At 41.0% G+C, this 14131-nt stretch overlaps 1 protein-coding gene across 2 annotated transcripts in view; it reads right to left on the bottom strand.

Moving 5' to 3' along the window:
• CAP2 (cyclase associated actin cytoskeleton regulatory protein 2) overlaps positions 1–14131 on the bottom strand; it is a 136098-nt gene that overhangs the window by 39581 nt on the left and 82386 nt on the right. For both annotated transcript variants that reach the window (XM_055405864.2, XM_055405863.2), the window contains exons 5-6: positions 2996–3139; positions 2584–2669 (exon numbers count right to left, since the gene is read on the bottom strand). In XM_055405864.2, coding sequence (XP_055261839.2) covers positions 2584–2669; positions 2996–3139 — 230 coding nt within the window. The remainder of the gene's footprint in view (positions 1–2583; positions 2670–2995; positions 3140–14131) is intronic.

The raw sequence follows: 14131 nt of genomic DNA on the forward strand, positions 1-14131 counted from the left end.
TTCAGGTTGGCACTCCTGGAAGTTCCATGGTGACTTAGGCGACTGAATGCATTTCCCCAGCACACTACAATGTCTTCGGGTGGTCCATTAAGTTTAAATGGATTGTCCTTGATGCTGTCAGAAGTAGTTTTTCTACCTAATAGCTGATCAAGAGGAACAAATACTAAACTTTCTTTGTGTGAGCACAAAAAAGTGCAAACTCTTCACTCTCTTGGCTGTATGACACCTGGAGAGAATCACTCACACCATGGCCCCCAAGACACACTCAAGCAGGGACTGGGAGGGCAGGAGCTGATGAACTGAGATTAAAACAAAAACGGCTTCCAAGGCTGATGCTCAAGAAGGCAGAGGCTCAGGAGGTGGCTAAGGTGTCCCGAATAGGCAGGTACAGGTGTGTGTCTGTACGTCCCAAGAAGGGACTAGGTAAAGAGGTCTTTTATGATGTGGAAGTCACTGTGGGCTGTTAATGCTGACACGCTTTTGCAACTTGTTCTTTCCTGAACTGCTATTTTTATGTGGGCAGATTGTCTTGCATTTCTGATGCCTATTCTCTTTCATACTGCACAGTTCTGTAGTCTCTAACACAAAGTGGCAACATTTGGAGTTGTTGTATCACTGGGCACTCAACCACAGTTCTATGGGTACAGGGAGTCTGTTACTGAGTATCAGAGCTTAAGTGAAGCTTCCTTAGGGTGGAAGAGACCTCAGGAGGGAAAAAGGTGTGTGGAAGTCAGAACTCTCTAGAGCTGCTCTTCCTAGAAGAGTTAACACAGAATAACTAAACTCCACGAGAGGAGAGTACTGTGGTGCTTTTTGTCTTATTCTGTTTAGTATAATAGCTCTCCTGGGAAATAACTCATATCCTAGGCAATTCATCCATTCAAGGCATGCAACTCAATAGCTCAGTTTGAACTGTGCAATCATTACGACAGTCAGTTTTAAAACATTTTCATCACCCCCCCAAAGAAACCCGATACTCATTAGCAGTTACTCCACACTTCTACCCAATTTTCCCAGCCCTGAATGGAAGTCGCTCAGTCGTGTCCGACTCTTTGTGACCCCATGGACTGTAGCCTACCAGGCTCTTCCATCCATGGGATTTTCCAGGCAAGAGTACTGGAGTGGGGGCTGCCATTTCCTTCTCCAGGGGATCTTCCCCAGCCCTAGACAACTGCTAATCTACTTTCTGTCTTTAAGGATTTGCCAATTCTGGAATTTTATATAAATGGAATACAATACGTGGTCTTTTGTGTTTGACTTCTTTCACTCAACATGATGTTTTCAACGCTCATCCATACTGCTACTTAATTTTTTAAACAGCTGAATAATATAACCTTGTATGGATACACATTTTACTTATCTATTCATCAGCTGATGGACATCTGGATTGTTTCCACATTTTACCAACCATAAATAATGTTGCTACGAAATCATGTACATGCTTTTGTGTGGACCTATGTTTTCATTTCCTTTGGAAATACATCTAGGAGTGGGATTGCTGAGTGTGACTTTTTTTTTTTTTGGTAGTAAAAAATGTATTGGCACACATTTCATTTTTTTTTTAAATTATTTACTTATTTATTTTGGCCATGCCAGGTCTTAACTGCGGCATGTGGGATCTAGTTCCCTGACTGGGGATTGAACCTGGGCCTCCTGCACTGGGAGCACAGAATCTTAGCCACCAGGGAAACCCCAGTTGATATTTCTTTATATTTGTCCTCATTGGGTCCCATTTCCAATTCTAGCCCCTTTCTGAGGCTCTCTAGGACCTGTTACTTGTGCTGGAGACTGCATGAACTTTCAAGCTCACTCTCCAGGCAAAACCTGCTGATTCAGCTCATCTGTGACCTTTCAACAGCTCTCCGAATGGTGGCTGTTCTTACCGATGTCTCTGTCCACCCAACTCATTCCATCTGAACGCAAGCTCTGGTCTCGCTCTCACTGGCCCAGTTTATTGTCTCATCTCATTTCTGTTCCTCACTTCTAGTTTCTTTCCTGAAACTCCCTGTCTTCTCTCTGCTCATTCACCAACTCTATTTTGATCAATGGGCTTCCCTGGTGGCTCAGACGGTAAAAGAATCCACCTGCAATGCAGGAGACCAGGGTTCGATCCCTTGGTTGGGAAGATCCCCTGGAGGAGGAAATGGCAACCCACTCCAGTATCCTTGCTTCGAGAATCTCATGGACAGAGGAGCCTGGCGGTCTATCGTCCATGAGGTTGCAAAGAGTCAGACACTACTGAGTGACTAACACTCACTCAAGTTTTGTCCATTTAGGGCTGGTCCGTCACAAATCATCACAGACCTCTCCTTATTGTGGGGACAGCTAACAGAGTGACATGCATTCCTGTTGGGAGAGTTTATTCATTACCAGAGAATTGAGGCAAGACTTTCTAAAACACACATATTATCTGGATCATTGATTTCACTTTCTACTTTGCTTTACCTACAAAGAGGGTTTTTTCCTTAATGTTTATAGTCAATTAGCCTTTGAAAGGAATCAGTAATGAACTGTAGGAAGTCTGGGGACAAATGTTTAAGAAACAATCAATTGAAGATTTGGTCAGTAAAAGAAAGTACATACCTGTGTTTGTAGTCCTTTAAGACCCTGTTAGTGTAAAAGGTGGCCGCGTCGTTCATCTCCTTGACATAAGGACCGGGTTTGGGGGACTGAGAGAAGAGGGCCATCAACCAAGCATAGAAAGAAAAAAAATATAGGATAAGAAAGAAAATGCCTTAAAGAAGAAGAGAAGCAATGGAGATGTCAACTGGAAAACTGGAGGCAAATTTTGTTCTGTAAGGATTGGTGAAACGCTTCCTGCATCCCAGAACACAAAGCCCTGAACTTCAAGTGGGGGTAAGAAAGAGCTGCTGTGTTCAGCCTGAAAGGAACCTTCCTTTCATGAAGGATGAAGGAGGCTGGAGGTGGCCACGAGTTCCCCCAAACACTCCAAAAACCCGACGAGGTGCAGGGCTGACGTTCCAGCTGGACTCACCACGGCTATCCACCCAAGGGCGGGAATGCTTTCACTGACGGCTGAGAGATGATTAAACATCGTACTTCCCCGGTTCCTCTCTCTGAAAGTCTGGATCTCCTGAATCTTTTCCGATATTGGTTTCAGAAGCGCAGCCACGTCGTTCTGTAAGCAAGCATGGGGCACTGTTACTGAGGACAGACAGAAACGTGGTACCTCCATTCACGCTGACCTAAGCAGGAGAGCTCAGCACTTGTCAGGGGCTTTCAGAACAGAGCGGGTTTTTCTTTTCCCCTTATGGTCATACTGTATTTTCACTCTCTGAAGTATGAAAATTGCATGGATTTCTTACATTATTAATGCTGCTTCCATAGGCACGGAAAAAAAAATCCAGCAGTACATTATGGCCCCTGTTCTGAAGACTTCTGAATGCAACACAGTGAAATTGAGTGCAGATTAAGTTATATTTTCTAATGGAACATATAGATATATCATCTAATGGAATGATCAGAATAACACACCTAAAATTGGCATAGGTAGAGGTTAGTAAACGGATATCTTCCTATTCCTGTGACAGGAGGGAGGGAGAGTCCTTGGTTTTTACCATAATTATGATAGTTCAGTTCAGTTGCTCAGTCGTGTCCGACTCTTTGCAACCCCATGAACCACAGCACGCCAGGCCTCCCTGTCCATCACCAACTCCCAGAGTTCACTCAAACTCATGTCCATTGAGTCGGTGATGCCATCCAGCCATCTCATTCTCTGTCATCCCCTTCTCCTCCTGCCCCCAATCCCTCCTAGCATCAGACTCTTCTCCAGTGAGTCAACTCGTCACATGAGGTGGCCAAAGTATTGCAGTTTCAGCTTTAGCATCAGTCCTTCCAATGAACAACAAGGATTGATCTCCTTTAGAATGGACTGGTTGGATCTCCTTGTAGTCCAAGGGACTCTCAAGAGTCTTCTCCAGCACCACAGTTCAAAAGCATCAATTCTTCGGCGATCAGCTCTCTTTACAGTCCAACTCTCACATCCATACATGACCACGGGAAAAACCATAGACTTGAATAGACGGACCTTTGTTGGCAAAGTAATGTCTCTGCTTTTTCATATGCTATCTAGGTTACCCATGCACAAAAGTGGAACTCTTTAACTGAGGTTCTTTGTAAGAAGGGATGGCTTACAATATTTATGTTGAGTTGGCCCAAAAGCCTGTAAAATGTTATGGGAAAAACCCAAAGGAACTTTTTGGCCAACCCAGTAAGTGATCTCCAAGGTTTCTGACAGTTTAAAAGTCTCTGATTGACAAGATTCACTGACCAGGTCTTTCCTATCACTGATATACAAATGCAAGCAAAACACTTCCTAACTGAGATCTGCAGGTGAACAGAGAAATGTTTTTCTTTGGGAGAAACAGAAATACAGGGAAAGAAAGCAAAGTGTTCTTAAAGTTCTCAGTGGGCTTTTATTTTTTCTGTTTTATTGAGAAATAATTGACCTACATCACTGTATACGTTTAAGGTGTAAATACATGACAATTAAACCAGTGTAGTGGTCTGATTTACATATACTGTGAAGTTATTACCACAATAGGTTTAGTTAATCAATATCCACCATCTGATATAGATACAATAAAAAGAAAAGGAAAAAAGTTTATCCCTACAGACCACTTTCCTACAGATTACACAGCGGTGTTAACTACAGTCATCATGCTGTAATTCATCCTAGTATTTATTTGTAACTGGAGGTTTATACCTTATGACTGTCTTCCTCTGACACCCCGACCATAGCCCCTACTTCTGGTAACCACAAATCTACTTTTTTTTTTTTCTGTGAGTCTGGTGGATTTTTGTTTGTTTGTTTAGATTCCACATGTAAGTGAGATCACACAGGATTTCTTTCTCAGACTTATTTCACTTAACATGATGCCTTCAAAGTCAGTAGACTTTTAAAATTCTTCCATATTGAAGACGGTGAAAAAAAGGTTGCTTCAAAATTAAGCCAGGTCTTGTGGAAAATTCATGAATACCTTCCTAACTTCTTACTTTCCCTTCCTGGCCATTATGAAGGAAAGGTCTTAGAGATTTGAGGAAGACCCTGAACCAGGGTTGTTACGAGCTGTATTGTGTCCTTCCCAAGTTCAAATGTTGAAGTCTAATCCCTGGAACCTCGGAATGTGACTGTATTAGGAGGCAGGATCTTTAAAGAGGTACTTAAGTTAAAACTGAGGTCATTGGTGTGGGCCCTGAACCAGTCTGACAGGTGTCCTTATAAGAAGAGGAGATGAGGATGCAGAGACTCACAAGGGAAGATCCTGATGACACAGAGGGAAGACCATCACAAGCCAAGGACAGAGGCTTCAGAAGAAGCCAACCCTGCTGACACCTTGATCTTGGACTACGAATCTCCAGAATTGTGACAACACACCTTTATTTGCTTAAGCCATCCAGTCTGTGGTACTTTGTTCTGGCAACGCTGCAAACTAAGGTAAGGATGTAATGACAGTATAGGTTTCCCCGGTGGCTCAGTGGAAAAGAATCCCCCTGCCAAGGCAGGAGACTCGGGTTCAATCCCTGGGCCAGGAAGATCTCCTGGAGGAGGAAATTGCAACCCACTCTATATTCCTGCTTGGAGAATCCAATGGACAGAGGAATCTGAAGGTCTACAGTCCACAGGGTTACGACTGAGTGATTGAGCACACACAATGACAGTGCGGGAAAAGCAAACCAACACCCCCAAACCCTCAATAAACAGACAAATAAAACCTCTCTAAACAGTCCCTGCCCCAAACACAGCTCTTGCACGTTTCTTGGCTAATGACGGCCAAAGTCTGGTTGAAATGGCCTTCCTGGAATTTCACCCTTTACAAGGCAAACATTTCCCTCTTTGAGAGATCTTTTTTTTAGTCCAAATTCAACACGCAATCAAAGGTGTGTTATACAGGTTTCCCCAGAAGGTAGCTGATTTTTAATTATGGGAACACCAGTAGAAAGCACCCTAATTTTCTCCCATGATTTGCTTAGCCATGATGCTCTTGATATAATGACATTTTTGAGAAAGGCCAGAATATTTGAATTGTTAGTGATATCTGGCCTATTGCCCCAAGAGGAAAAAGAACCAGAAACTGTGTATTTACAATATTAGCTAGATTTATTAAGGCCATCCTTGTTTATCTCTAACTTCCCAAGAACAAACTCTAAAGTCTGAGGAGACAGAGTATTCTGGAAGATAGTTTATATTGGTTATCTGATGAAAGCACCATAAAGATTGAGAAAGTTTTCTTTTGCCTTAGTTTGGCAATTGCGTGAAGAATTGTTCTCATTAAAAAAAAAAAAGCAACGCTAAGAGAACTAAGTACAACGGCTACTTGCAAAACCCTAATAAACAGTACAGCTTTTATTCTGTGCCAATAGATTTCTCATGCGCTTTAAAGGAGGCTTACATTTTCCAGCTCATCCTGAATTTTCACAGCTGGAATCGAAAACACAGAGAGAACATTCGAGTTATGGTGTGATTTCCATCAAGGCTGATCCTGTGCGATATCAGGGGGAAAGCGAATGGTGGGAGCGGGGAGGGGAGCTGTTAGAGGAACTCCCACCTGTTTATGCATCAAGCACATGAGCTTCCCAGGTGGCACAGTGGTAAAGAATCCACCTGCCAATGCAGGAGACTCAAGAAATGTGGGTTCAAGCCCTGGGTTGGAAGGATTCCCTGGAATAAGAAATGGCAACCCACTCCGGTATTCTTGCCTGGAAAATTCCATGGACAGTAGTTGGGCTACAGTCCATAGGGTCACAAAGAGTTGGACATGAGTGAGCACACACACAAGCATACTCAATACTTAGAGTTTGAATTGCACTGAGGTCAATTACCTTTACATCAAGGTTTTCCACTGATAGGTTATTTTAGAGGCATCTGTTTTTTTTTTTTTTTCCCCCAGTGGAATGCATTGGTGCTGGCTTTTCAGACAGAGCTAGAAGCTAGTGTGCTTTGGAATGACTTTATTTTTATCTACTTATTTAGACAAGTAGCCATGGGTCTTAGCCACGGCACCTGGGATCCTTGTCACATCACGCAGGATCTTTCGTGGTGGTGCATGGATTCTCTAGTGGGTGGCATGCAGGCTCAGTTGCTCTGTGGAATGTGGGATCTTGGTTCCCACACCAGGAATTGAACCTTTGGACCACCAGGGAAGTGCCTGGAATGACTTTAAATTGGCCAGTTTTACATGTATCACCCAGGTTACTTTCTAAAAAACTTATCACTCAAGTTTTGGTTTTTTTTTTTTAATTCCAAGAGACATTTCCCTGAATGAAAATTATTTTTCAAGACTTATGCGAAAATTAGCCAAAAAATCTCCCTTTCCCTTCTTCAGGTTTCTGTGGCTTGAACAGAAGGTCAAAATGGCCAAACTGGAGAAGATGCATGTACAAACTGCAAGTTTCAGCGAGTGTTTTTCCAAGCGCTGTCTTAGCTTGATGGGACTGTACTTGGGAGAGTATTTCAGGACTCCATGTCTTTATGACCCTAGTTTCTAAATGCTTTAAAGTTGAAGAATTGAGACCCATTATCAGATTCATCTCAGTTTAGCTCCAGAAATAATTGTTTTGCAGAGAGTAAAACTAAAGAGCTTTATCAGTGAGCTTTGTAGAAACTTTACCCAAAAAGGAAAACCAAATTCCCACTCATGCTGTTTTGTAAGGGAGGGAACAAACTCTGGGAGTTTGACCTTAAAGATGTGCCATTGAGTAAAACAAAATAAGCTTGTTATTTCTGGAATCCATGGTTCTTGTGTAGTTCTATGTCAGGTAGAAAATGGATCAATCTGCTGTTATTTCTTTTAAAACAATTTCTTTTCTTGATTATCCTCTTTATGTGAAAACTGGAGAATAACGATGGATAAACATAAGTAAACAATGTTGTTGTTGTTCAGCCACCCAGTCATGTCCGACTCTTTGCAACCCCATGGACTGCAGCACACCAGGCCTCCCTATCCCTCACCATCTTCCAAAGTTTGCCCAGGTTCATGTCCATTGCATCGCTGACGGCCTCTTCTCCTTCCACCCTAAGTAAACAATAAACATCCCTAAACCCACCACAAGGAGAAAAACACTGCTAAATGTTTATTTTTTTTCTTGTAGATAGAATTACTAGAGATAGCTTCAAAAATAGAAATGCTTTCTTTATAAATAAATGGCTATTAAGACCACAAGGAATAGTCTTGAGTTGAATTTAAGAGGTTTAACTAAAACAAACAAGCACAAAAAATAGATAAAAATCCACCCATATATTGGCAAGTTCTGTGAAACTATCATTTTTAGAAAAGATGCTTTAAATATAAATGCTACAAAGACATTACTGTTACAACTCAGGCAAATTTAACAGCGTTAAAGTAAAAATTGGACTTTTTAAATATCTGAATCCCACCAATGTTTAAAAATCGTAAGAAAGCTCATATCAAGCAGTACATCTTAGCCAACCATACTACCAAATATCAATCTCTATTACTTTGACTTAGGTGTTTTGGTATCAACAAAGTTTTCCAGTTGACTCCACTTGAATGCACACGAGCATATAGAACAGAAAACACACAGAAAGACACTCATCAAAGTGTTAGCACAGGATTTCCATTCAAGTTTATTGCCCAATCCATACATATGAAATTTTCTAATAAGTACACGTACTTCTTTTGTAATGAATGGAAAAGTTTTAAACCATATTAACCAGTTTTGTACCTTTAATGGTGGAAAAAAATTTATATAGGTGCTATTAAATTTATAGATATAAAAATATTAAGACTCTCACCATTAGGGAAGTAGCTTCAGGAAAATATGTTCAGAAATTATTAGAATAAATCATTCAGATGAATAAGAACAGTTAACATTTTCTCAGGCAGAGATAATCCAAATCAGCAACAGTGTTTGCATCTAAAATATATCATTTGGGCACATCCTAATAAATGGAGCAATTGTTTTCATCATTTTAAGTCAAAAGCAAATTTTTTTTTATCAGAAGTGTTAATTTGCATTAACTTGCTTTGTAGATATTTCTCTAGACTAATTTCCCTTCATTGTTCCTCTAATTTAGAAATTTCCACTGTCCAGGAATATTTTGGAGGTTTCAGAATATCCTCATGATCATACTTTCAGGAACATCTGCACGTTGAAGACAACTTGAAAATTTAAGACATCTGCAAAACTGTCACAACAGTCAATCTAAATAAATTAAACCAACTGAGCTCCGCGGATGCACATGATACTATGGTAGCTGCCATTATATTGCATTATGACAAATCCCTTGGAAAATATTTTTATATGTCCTTAAGACTTTATATTCCATATGTGTCTTATTTTATGACTGTTAAGCTCTTAAACTGACTGGTTCAAAGTTGGGAAAGGAGTATGACAAGCTTGTCTATTGTCACTCTGCTTATTTAACCTATATGCAGAGTGTATCATGTGAAATGCCAGACTGGATCAATCACACACTGGAATCAAGATTGCCAGCAGATATATCAACAACTTCAGATACGCAGATGATACCACTCAAAAGGCAGAAAGTGAAGAGGAACCAAAGAGCCTCCTGGTGAGGGTGAAAGAGGAAAAGGAAAAAAATTGGCTTAAAATTAAACATTAAAAAAACTAAGATAATGGCATCCACTCCCATCACTTCATGGCAACTAGAAAGGGAAAAAGTGGAAGCAATGAGGGATTTTAATTTCTTGGGCTCCAAAATCACTGCAGATGATGACTACAGCCATGAAATTAAAAGACACTTATTCCTTGGGAGGAAAGCTATGACAAACCTACAGTTCAGTTCAGTTCAGTCGCTCAGTCGTGTCCGACTCTTTGCGACCCCATGAATCACAGCACGCCAGGCATGTTTTTCCAGTACTCATGTACAGATGTGAAAGTTGGACTAAAAAGGAGGCTGAGCACCGAAGAAATGATGCTTTCAAATTGTGGAGCTGGAAAAGACTCTTCAGAGTCCCTTGGTATGTAAGGAGATCAAACCAGTCAATCCGAAAGGAAATCAACTCTGAATATTCACTGGAAGGACTGATGCTGAAGCTGAAGCTCACACGATGGGAAGAAACGACTCACTGGAAAAGACCATGATGCTGGGAAGGAGTGAGGGCAAAAGGAGAAGGGAGCGGCAGAGAATGAAGTGGTTATATAATATCCCCGCCTCGACGGACATGAATTTGAGCAAACTTTAGGAGATAGTGACGGACAGGAGAGCCTGGCATGCTGCAGTCCATGGGGTCGCAGAGTCAGACACAACTTAGCAACTGAACAACCACAACAAATATACTTATAAATATACTCAAGAATTCAAAATTTTGCTTTTATTCCTTAAAAATCCTTCTTAAAAAATCAAATTCTGCCATTTGCAACAATGAATGGACCTGGAGGGTATTATGCTTAGAGAAACAATTCAGACAGAGAAAGGCAAATACTATACATTTTCACATATATATGGGATCTAAAAAATTTAAAAATAAATGAATATAACAAAACAAAAACAGACTCATAGACACAGAGAACAAACTGGTTACCAGCGGAAGAGAGGTGGGAAAAAGAGCAAAATGGGGAAGGGAATTAAGAAGTACAAACTATTAGGTTTAAAATAAACAGGATACCCGCATGTAATGTATAGCACTGGGAATATAGCCAGTATTTTATAATAACTTTAAATGGATTTTAATCTATAAAAATATCGAATCACTATGTTGAATACTGAATATAACATTGTAAATCAATTATAATTCAAATAAAAAAATTTTTTGGCTGCACTCTGTGGCATGTGGGATCTTAGTTCCCTGACCAGGGACTGAACCCACACCCCCTGCAGTGGAAGGGGGAGTCTTAACCCCTGGATGCTGGGGAAGTCCCCAATTATACTTCAGTGAAAAACAAGTCTTCTTAAAGAGTAAAATGAATGAACCATGTTTGAGAATGAATTGCATTGCCCTGATACCTATGAGCGGAACAGATACCTATGAGAGAAGCTTCCAACATACATAAACTCCTACTTAAATTTTTAATACAAATTTATCAACAACCCATTATACTCATCAGCACATCCTCCCCCAGTAATAATATCTGAGAAATAAACTATTTCAGACATACAGGAAAACATAGAAAATAATGACAGGCACCTCTGTATATGAAACATAATTTAATATTTCATTGGGGCCAAGGATCATCTCTGATATCCCTTTACTGACATTTCCAAAAAAAAGCTGGAGATGCAGAGGTCGGGAGCCCAGGACAGATATCTCTTCAGCAAGAACCTCAGGGGTAGCACTGAAGCTTGATGCCAACTTGTACTTTTCTTATAAAGGTAGAATAGTTGCAAATCAGGCATTTTTCGTGTAATTTTTTTCTGCCAAAGCATTTAGCAAACCACAGGCTAAAGACTTGCGATGAGTTGACTCACTGGAAAAGACTCTGATTCTAGGAGGGATTGGGGGCGGGAGGAGATGGGGACGACAGAGAATGAGATGGCTTGATGGCATCACCGACTCGATGGACATGAGTTTGAGTGAACTCCGGGAGTTGGTGATGGACAGGGAGGCCCGGCGTGCTGTGATTCATGGGGTCGCAAAGGGTCAGACACGACTGAGTGACTGAACTGAACGTTCAGGCTAAAGAGCCTTTTCTAAAGTAATTTTTTTACTCTTCAGATAACAACTTACACCGTTGCTTATCAATTTACTTTAACTTCTCAGAATCATTCAAAGCCTTTTTTAGGACTTTGGAGCCACTAACCCAACAAACAATACAGGTTTGTCAGTTCGAACTTCCTGTTTTGTTTTTTTCCTTCGCCACTGTTCACAAGCGTCAACCCGATTTCTCATCATTTTTAATTTTTGTCCTACACTATCGTGGGAAGCCCTCACTCTAAAACTTCCATTTTATTATCAGAACAAGAACACAGTTTTGCTGACATGATACATAGGCCACTATTTTCTCCAAGCTCTCAATGTGTCACCTGTCTCAGAAGGGTATGTGATACAAAAAGTCAAGTTCAATGGAAATCTAAAAGTTTACACAGTGATTCACAATAATTTGTGTCCTTATAATATCTCATCAATTCTTCTGCGCTCAGCTTTCTTTATAGTCCAACTCTCACATCCATACATGACCACTGGAAAAACCATAGCTTTGACCAGACGGACCTTTGTCGACAAAGTAATGTCTTTGCTTTTTAATATGCGGTCTAGGTTGGTCATAACTTTCCTTCCAAGGAGTAAGCGTCTTTTAATTTCAAGGCTGCAGTCACCATCTGCAGTGATTTTGAAGCCCATAAAAATAAAATCAGCCACTGTTTCCACCGTTTCCCCATACATTTGCCATGAAGTGATGGGACCGGATGCCATGATCTTAGTTTTCTGAATGTTGAGCTTTAAGCCAGCCTTTTCACTCTCCTCTTTCACTTTCATCAAGAGGCTTTTTAGTTCTTCACTTTCTGCCATAAGGGTGGTGTCATCTGCATGTCTGAGGTTATTGATATTTCTCCTGGCAATCTTGATTTCAGCCTGTGCTTCTTCTAGCTCAGCGTTTCTCATGATGTACTCTGCATATAAGTAAAATAAGCAGGGTGACAATATACAGCCTTGACGTACTCCTTTTCCTATTTGGAACCAGTCTGTTGTTCCACGTCCAGTTCTAACTGTTGCTTCCTGACATGCATACAGGTTTCTCAAGAGGCAGGTCAGTTGGTCTGGTATTCCCATCTCTTTCAGAATTTTCCACAGTTTATTGTGATCCACACAGTCAAAGGCTTTGGCATAGTCAATGAAGCAGAAATAGATGTTTTTCTGGAACTCTCTTGCTTTTTCCATGATCCAGTGGATGTTGGCAATTTGATCTCTGGTTCCTCTGCCTTTTCTAAAACCAGCTTGAACATCTGGAAGTTCACAGTTCACATATTGCTGAAGCCTGGCTTGGATAATTTGAGCATGACTTGACTAGCATGTGAGTTGAGTGTAATTGTGCGGTAGTTTGAGCACTCTTTGGCATTGCCTTTATTTGGGATTGAAATAAAAACTGACCTTTTCCAGTCCTGTGGCCACTGCTGAGTTTTCCAAATTTGCTGACATATTGAGTGCAGCACTTTCATAGCATCATATTTTAGGATTTGAAATAGCTCAACTGGAATTCCATCACCTCCACTAGCTTTGTTCGTAGTGATGCTTCCTAAGGCCTACTTGACTTCACATTCCAGGATGTGTGGCTCTAGGTGAGTGATCACACCATAAAGAAAGCTGAGTGCAGAACTGATGCCTTTGAACTGTGGTGTTGGAGAAGACTCTTGAGAGTTCCTTGGACTGCAACGAGATCCAACCAGTCCATCCTAAAGGAAATCAGTCCTGGGTGTTCATTGGAAGGACTGATGTTGAAGCTGAAACTCCAATATTTTGGCTACCTGATGAGAAGAGCTGACTCATTTGAAAAGACCCTGATGTTGGGAAAGACTGAAGGCAGGAAGAGAAGGGGACGACAGAGGATGAGATGGTTGGATGGCATCACCGACTCAATGGACATGAGTTGGGGTAAACTCCGGGAGTTGGTGATGGACAGCGAGGCTTGGCATGCTGTGGTTCATGGGGGTCGCAAAGAGTCGGACACGACTGAGCGACTGAACTGAATATCTCATCTCCTGAATCTTCCTGCAACAACAGGGGTCAGAAGATGATAAAAAAGAGCAAACTGAACATTAGCTGCTCTTCATATTGAGATTTATAATTTTCATTATATAGGTTCTGATAGGAAGAGTCTTTCCCTAATACAGAAAGATGATAGTCTAGTCACAGAAAACACGTCTTTTCCATTCATGGATTGTTGTGCTGCTAACAACCATGTGTGAGGCACATACGAAGCTCTAGTGCCTGTCTTCTGTATAACTGGACTTGACAAAACGCGTTCCGAGAAAACGCTGGATTCATGGCAGGTACATGGGAGTAGCTAGATTATCTGAGATCCAGGAAGGAAGCAGTGGTCAATAATGGGCAGTGATGAATAAAGACATACAAAATCATGGCAGAGAGAAACCAGAAGCGAAAATTAAGTTGAAAATCAAAAGCTTAACCTGGTTACCCACAATAAGCATAAGAGAGTAGACTGGATGGTCGAGAAGAATCTCATCTTGTAC

Source organism: Moschus berezovskii, chromosome 23 (genome assembly GCF_049115385.1).
Source record: "Moschus berezovskii isolate FMDL1 chromosome 23, NW_MosBer_1.0, whole genome shotgun sequence".
NCBI classification, from domain to species: Eukaryota; Metazoa; Chordata; class Mammalia; order Artiodactyla; family Moschidae; genus Moschus; species Moschus berezovskii.